The sequence below is a fragment of the Syzygium oleosum genome, unplaced genomic scaffold (assembly GCF_021117445.2).
Source record: "Syzygium oleosum isolate NSW1041296 unplaced genomic scaffold, Sole_v2.1 Sole_v2.28, whole genome shotgun sequence".
NCBI classification, from domain to species: Eukaryota; Viridiplantae; Streptophyta; class Magnoliopsida; order Myrtales; family Myrtaceae; genus Syzygium; species Syzygium oleosum.
Genome location: NW_026607512.1, coordinates 4,078,202 through 4,086,387, shown reverse-complemented (window position 1 = coordinate 4,086,387; position 8,186 = coordinate 4,078,202). Strand labels below are relative to the sequence as shown.

General features: G+C 40.5%; 1 protein-coding gene across 1 annotated transcript; it reads left to right on the top strand.

The window, feature by feature from the left end:
- Positions 1–1,574: 1,574 nt before the first annotated feature.
- Positions 1,575–2,615, top strand: LOC115675326 (thaumatin-like protein 1b). The gene is made up of 2 exons (XM_030597932.2): positions 1,575–1,695; positions 1,815–2,615. The coding sequence occupies exons 1-2, from the start codon at positions 1,641–1,643 to the stop codon at positions 2,504–2,506; spliced, it is 747 nt and encodes a 248-aa protein (XP_030453792.1). The 5' UTR covers positions 1,575–1,640; the 3' UTR covers positions 2,507–2,615.
- Positions 2,616–8,186: the final 5,571 nt, after the last annotated feature.

Here is an 8,186-nt window from a genome sequence, read left to right as displayed (position 1 = left end):
AGGCCACCCAGATCTGGCGAGACCTCACCGTTGCCTGGCGAGCTCGACCTCGCCCGACTATGGCGAGGCTCGACCTCGCCATCGCCATGGCCGGGCGAGGTCGAGCTCGCCAGGCCATGGCGAGGCTCGACCTCGCCATCGCCATGGCCGGGCGAGGTCGAGCTCGCCAGGCCATGGCGACGGCGAGGTCTCGCCAGATCTGGGCGACCTCGCCATCGCCGGGCGAGGCCTCGCCTAGATCTGGCGAGGTGGACCTCGCCCGGCGACGGCGAGGCTGGCACTCGCTAGTGCCGGTTAGGGCCAGCCTCGCCCATGGCCGGCGAGGTCCACCTCGCCGGCCTCAACCTCTCGCCGGTCGCCGGACCGGCGACCGGGGAAGAAGATAGGGAAAAAAAAAGAAAGAGAAAAAAATAATTTTTTTTTTGAAAATAATAAAAAAATTATTAAAACTTGCCACGGCAGCCGGCCGGCGCCGGCCGGTGTCCACGTTAGCACCGGCCGGTCAAAAGTGGCCGGATGGACTGAATTGGCACAGTTACAAAAGGTTTAGGACTGAATTGGCAAAAAAAAAGGTTTAGGACCGAATTGGCACAATTACAAACAATTACAAAAGGTTTAGGACTTTTTTGGTAATTTTCCCGTTATTATCCCTATATTGAAAGTGAATCCAATTGGCCCTCATGTCCACTTGTTTTGTCTTCGGAATTACGATCCTTCTTTGACTTTACTTTCATCCTTGCTTGTCGATTCTAAGAGAGGTCGGATCCATGTTTTGGACATGTTGATTTCGATGAGGTGACTTTGGGTTTTAAATACGTTTTTAGGCGCAGTTTGCTGAAAATTGAAATGATAATGACATGCAGTACGTGTCATTTCATATCCTGTTTTTTTTTTTTTTGCAGCTCAAGTGAAAGCAAAAACTCATCAAATCATAAGATACTATTAATATACGAACTTAAGTGTTAATATCTATTTTCTGTGAAAGTATGGAATGTGTCGATTTTTAAAAAAAGTCAAAATGCGTGAGTGAAAGGAAAAAATCCAAGTGACATATACATTTATGCCTTTCGATGATTTCCATTTATAATCAATAGGATTAAAATCCTCTCAATTCAAGCGAAAAATTGATAGATTCTATTTACTCTCTTTGTAACGCATCATTTCCTTAAAAGTATTATAAGTCCGGAAAGGAGATGAACTCGAAAAATCATTATTAAATTCTAATAATTATACTTCATGATTTTTTTTTCCGTTTTTTGCCCTTTGCTCCTAATTGTTTTTTCTCCCCTAAGCGAGTACTGTAATTCTCATATGTCAAAACTAACATTTACTTCAATACCATAAAAGCCGCGGCTGCATCAGATACCTTCGGTCTTTATTAAGCATACCATATAAGTTTGAAAACCCAAGATTACAAAAATTATTTACTTGCCCGTTATTTCTGATTTAGCCGGACCAAGGGCATTTACTATATCTAATTCAACTCAAGCACAATATCTATATATGTTTCTTTTTGTTTTCATTCCATCAGCCAAGATAAGATTCACAAGTCATTTCAACTTAGCTTCCCCGGCATCGTTCATAGATCTCCTCGAATAAAAGAGACAACCACGAACGAAACAAGTCTCAAGCTTTCGATCATGGACGCAAGAGGGTCTTTTTACCTCCTCCTGCCTTTCCTAGTCCTCCTCGCAAGTAAGCACGTTGTCATCATAATCCTTCCTTTTTCAACTATTACAAGCTTCTGCATTCATATCAAACGTTGCCTTCTTCCGAAACTAGATACAATCCTAAGTTTTTCTTTGTTCTTGCAGGAGGAGCCGGCGCGGCCACACTCACCTTCAACAACAAGTGCACCTACACCGTCTGGCCCGGGACGCTGACCGGTGGGGGCGGAGGGCAGCTATCCTCGACCGGTTTTGAGCTTGCCCCGGGCGCGTCCTTCACAATCAATGGCGTTCCGGACACGTGGTCTGGCCGGGTGTGGGGCAGGACGGGCTGTGCCACTGATGCCTCCGGCAAGTTCACTTGCGCCGCTGCTGACTGTGGCTCTGGCCAGGTTAGCTGCAATGGCGCCGGGGCGATCCCGCCGGCCTCCCTAGCGGAGTTCACCCTCGCGGCGGCAGGCTCCGGCAAGCAGGACTTCTACGACGTCAGCCTCGTGGACGGCTTCAACCTGCCGATCTCCGCAACCCCACAGGGCAGCGGCAGCGCGTGCAGCGCCACAAGCTGCCCAGGCAACGTGAACTCCGTGTGCCCCCCGGAGCTGGCGGTGAAGGGGTCGGACGGGAGCGTCGTGGCGTGCAAGAGCGCATGCCTGGCTTTCAACCAGCCACAGTACTGCTGCACCGGGTCGTATGGGTCGCCGGACACGTGCCCCCCGACGAACTACTCAAAGATTTTCAAGGCCCAGTGCCCTCAAGCTTACAGCTACGCTTACGACGACAAGACCAGCACTTTCACTTGTGCCGGTGGGGCTGATTTTCTCATCACATTCTGTCCGTGACGTTTTCTCTCTTTTCCTTTTTCCGGTGGACCATCTTTTTTCTAAATAAAATTTGAGGTCCATCGATTGTGTTGGTTAGCCTAAAATTACTTGTATCCTTGTTTTTGGATTTAGAGATCATGCAAGAAGTGTCGCTTTCCATTAGGAGAAATGAAATCTATTTGCCGAGAAAAATAATGGATTATACAATGTATCGAGGGTGATTTTGCATTCAACTATCAATGTAATTCGTGGATTTAGAATTGAAATTGTCGGAGCCTCTGCAATGCTTTAGTAAGTGATTTTGAATTGAGAGCGAATCACATAGGTCCACACGTCCACTTATTGTATCTTCGGAGCCACCGTTGTTCCTCACTTAACTTTCATGCTTATTTGTCGATTCCAAATGGATTCGTGTTCTTGATGTTGTCTTATCTATTTGGGACTAGGAGAGGTCGAACCCATGTTTTGGACATGTTGATTTAGATATGGTGACTTTGGGTTTTAACTACATAGTAGGATGGGCTTTATGGAAATTGAAATGATAATGACAAGCAGTACATTATAGGGAAATTATCCAAAAAGTCCTAAATTTATTGTACTTTTGCCAATTCAGTCATTTAGCCTTTTAATTTCTCCAGTTGAGTCTTAAATCTTTTCACGTTTTGCCAATTGAGTCCATCCGACTAATTTTGACTAGAAATAACTAACGTGGACGGCAGTTGTCCTATGTAGCACGATCGAGGTTGAAGTGGATAATTTTTATTAATTTTTTTTGAATTTTTATTAATTTTTTCTTTTCTTTTTTTTACACTTCTGGCTGGCGATAGTCGCTAGCCACAAGCCTGGTTTGAGCGAGGGCTTCCACGCCCTCGTTGGCCACAAGCAAGGGTGTCGGGCCTTATCTAGACCAGGCGAGGGCCGCGAGCCCCTCGTCCAGTCTCAAGGCCGACCTGGCCGGCCATAGGTGTAAAAAAAAATAAAAAAATACAAAAGGAAAAAGAAAAGAAAAATAAAAAAATAAAAGATAGAAAACATTTAAAATATCATAAAAAAATTATCCACGTTTGCACCGGCCGGCCGTGCCACGTAGGACCGCCGGTGTCCACGTTAGTAATTTTCAGCCAAAATTGGCCGGATGGACTCAATTGGCAAAACATGAAAATGTTTAGGTTCAATTGGCAAAATTAACATTGTTTAAGATTGAATTAACAAAAGTGCAATAGTTTTAATGTTGGAGAAACATCTCAAACAATTTTGACGATCAATGTTTACTATGATATTTGCAGATGTTCGTGACATAATATAAAGGACAAAAGTGATATCCATGAAGGAAAAAGATCACAAGTCTATTTTGTTTGTAAATAACACCGACAGACTTAAAGATCAGCTGATGACGATGTTTGTGTCGATGCTGAAGATATCATGTCATTAGTGATGTTAGAACAACAACCATTTGAGAATGTTGATTAATATAGCCATCATCGACTGAAGGTGCGCAGCAGAGAAATTGGAATTCAATAGAGAATTGTAAAACATGCTTTTGTCAGAATTGTCAGATTTGTCAGCAGCGAGACAACAACGGTAGAACTTATTTTGGGATAGCTAGCAAATGTTCAAGAAAAAGATATGTACGAGCAGTACTATTTCTGGATAGCAACACCAATGGATCTTTAACGGCTACTTGCTTTTCTAAGACATTTCTAATGGGAAGATTGAAGATGGTTCTATATAAGAGAAGATCTTCTTCTTCTTTTTTTGGTTAGAAAGAGAAGATCTTGAAGGCCAAACATTAGACACGCGCAATACAAGAAACAAAATTTTCTCTAAATCGTGCCCTTAGCTGATATTGTTTCAATCTCTTAAGATCTTCACTGTAGCGTTCTTGCTGACTTGTAATCATGTGAAAGATCAAATGTATATGAGTGATATCAACACTTAATTCTTGATAGTGTGATCTATTATTTGATAGGATTGGTGTTTGCTAGTTGTAACTTGTTTAGCATATTACAGCTTGACTTGTGGCTGTTAGTGTAGATAATGGATGTAGGCTTGGGGATAAAACTGAACTACTATATAGCTTTGTGTGCTCTTGTCTCTCTCTCTTTCACAAACTTTCACACACAAACTATTCATGATTTATGAAATATCCACTTGACCTAATCCTTACATAGTAACTGCTAATTTCCACAAAATTGTCAAAGTTTTTTAAAATAACCTATTCACCCCCCTCAGGGTTGTATTGTTAGTCCTAACACTTATTTGATTTGTTTCCTATCTAAAAAAAATATCAAAAAGATTAGATAAGAATAACATTAAGATAGATTTAGAATAGATTCTAGATAAGATTTCATGATATATTAGGATAATTTTCCTCAATAGGTTGCCTGCTAGGATAGAGTTTATCTAATTAAGATAAGTTTCCATTAAAAATAAGATTTAACCTCGTTTATTTCCTAGTTTGAATTGGATAATATCTTACATTTGGTAATTTATTTTTATTAATTATTAATTACGGATTTTAGTAAAAAATCATAAAAATAACATGTGCATGTCATATAATTTAGTTTCATCGTCCATGCATTACTATTTGCTGTGTCATCAATGTCATGTCATCTTGCTGCATCATGCCACACCACATGCCATGTCTTATGCCACATCATCAATGCTTACCACATCACTATGCCATGTCATCATACCATGTCATATGCTATATCATCAATGCTTGCTATATGACCATGCCATATCATATGCCACGTAATCTATGCCATGTCATCATGAATACCATGTCATTGCCATGTAATACGTCATGTCATCTATGTCATGTCATCAACTTCATGTCATTTAGTGATTGTATGTTTAGGGCATTTAATGCATGTCATATTAGAATAGTTTCATCTTATTTTTGCATGTCATTAGAAATAGGGCATGCCACATTTCATCACGCGTGTTTAAATTATATTAGGATTTCGTATAGTTAGTGTTTGTAAATAAAAGAAAAACCCAAAAAGAGTTAATTAGAATAACATAGCTATTCAGAAAACCATGGTTAGCCTTGGTTTAGTATATTTAGAGCCATAGTTTAACTCTTGTTTTCTTGCAATTTATTTATCTCTTTTGATTATTTGTTGTTATTCTTATTGATTGCGCACTCGCATAATCATCACTCACATGTTAGTGGCTAGATTTAAAATTAATCCAAGTTAACTGCAAAAGAACTTTGAAAATAAAAAAAAAGGTACCGAAAGGACATTTAGAATAATCTAGCATAATTAAGTCCCCGAATCTAATTAATCTCTAGTTCGTAGAAGTAAATTACCCTCACGCACTTTATATGGATTTCTAATTGACCCCAAAAATTGATTAATGGTGACTCCATAATGAAATAGATTGCATGTTAAAGATAGAACCTAAGTTGTGAATTGGTATGGGCTTGCGAGAGCCCGAGCTACATATAAGCTTAGTAATCCATTAGCTAAACCCTAGGTGGTCCACCGCTTTAGGTAGGTTGCAACAATGTTCATAAAGAGAAATATGATGATCTTCTGTGAATTTAAATATATATTGATGATATTATTTTTGGATCTACTAATGAGCTGTTACGCAAGAAATTTGCAAGTATCACGAAGAGTGAATTTGAAATCAAGATGATAGGGAACTGAATTTCTTTTTTGGTTTATAAGTCAAAAAAGTCGAGACCGACACCTTCACATTCCAATAAAAAAAGCCAGAGAATTAGTAAAGAAATTGGGATGGATAGTTGCGAGAAAATTGATACGCTAATGGCACCATCAACCAAACTTGACAAGGATGATATGATACGTTCTTGATATACTGACCATCTTGCATAAATATCATGTTTTCTACAAGAAAATGTAGATAGTAAGAGAATCCATCCATGCAAAGTTTGAAAATTCTTCGAGAATAGAATCGGCAATAACAAATATCGTTGATAGGAGCATCAATCCTATACAACCTATAAAACTGTGTTATTTTCAAAGGTTTGAAAATTCTGCTCTATGCATTCAAATCGCAAGTTGTTAGAGATATATGCTTTGAATGATACAAACAAGCCCTTAAAAGCTTCGTATGAAAGGTTGAGTAGTTTTTAAAAATACTTATAGATATTACTCTCTTATTTAAAAGCAATGTCATGCTACTTGACTTAAAATGTTATATATTTAACTTTATTTGTGTCACGCCCCGAACCCTAGAAGCTCGCAACATCTCACCAATGGTCATTTGAATGCGACATCCCAGCACTCGTCGCCGATCCAAACCACTTACTAATGAGAGAACACATACGGAAGCGAACTTGAAACACCCAAATAACAATCATACAAATGGATAGTAAAGGAGACACCATATATACAAACCAACAAAGCCACTTTTATAAACATATAATTAATTACAGAAGATACAATACACAAACCTTGCTAGTATATCTACAGACCACGCACAAGCAAAAAGGATCGGGTGGTCGGTTAGCTTAACTTCTCTATACAAAAGAGGGCGCTCAAAAAGACAGGGTAACTAAACCTATCATCAATCCCTGTGGTACCTCGGAGGCGTCCCTGAATCAGACTCTAAATAATCCAGCTCGGAATCTAAACTCTTAGGACCAGTGTCAGGATTGGTAACGACCCCATCAGGAGGATCTATCTCCATGGGATCCCACTCAGCAACTCCTAATCCGCCATCATGGGGACCATCAAAATCTCGAAGAGGACCAAGGAGAACGTCCCTTTCCCAATATAACCAAGCCAAAAAGGTGTGTGGCTTCTACAACGCAAAGCCCTCGTCCATCCAAACCATCGTCGCATGTCTTATATAAACATTATCCTCTCCTATTGGGTACTCTGTTAACATATGATCCATATCCATCGGTATCCCAAAATGTTGAGGATGACCATTCATGGTTGGGGGTCTGAAATGGTTAAATAACAACAATGAGATAAAACTCAACAAGTAAACTCTCTAAGCCTCGCTTAGGATAACATGTACCTCTGGATCGCCTTAGCATGCAATTCTAGCATAACTCAACGTGCCAAGAACAATCACAGACATTCTTACCTTACCTTGGCACACACATGCCCATGCACATTATAACCATCATAACATAGCAACGCTCCCCCGAGCACACACGATACAAATCATGGCATATCATGCGAGCCACAATCGATAATCTAGACATGCTCAATATTAATCTCAAGCATATAGCATTCCCCAATGCATATAACACACGTATTTGTCTAGATTATTAACGATCCCTCGGGTCACAATCAAACCCCCACCGGTCTTCCGGCATAGCCGAGTATCGTCCCGCTACTTCGGGCATGGCAACATCTGAGATCGAACACCTCCCGGCAAGCCGGATACCAGACAGCATTCCACAAAGGAGCATCGGTCCGGCCTCCACCGCGACACGGCATCGTCTAGAACCCCTGCCTAGACGGCATCTGAACTCCTGCCAGGTATCGTCTAGAACCCCCGCCTAGACAGCACTTTCATGACCATGTGCACACATCAATCACTCAATATAAATTCTTATCTTTGCAATTTAGCCAATGCCGAGTGTTTATGACGTGCCAATCTATACGAACTAATATATCATGAAACACATTCAATTTCAAACATGGGTAGCATGTCCATTCGTAAATAAATCCCATTAGCCAATGACGAGCCGAAATCAATCATCATG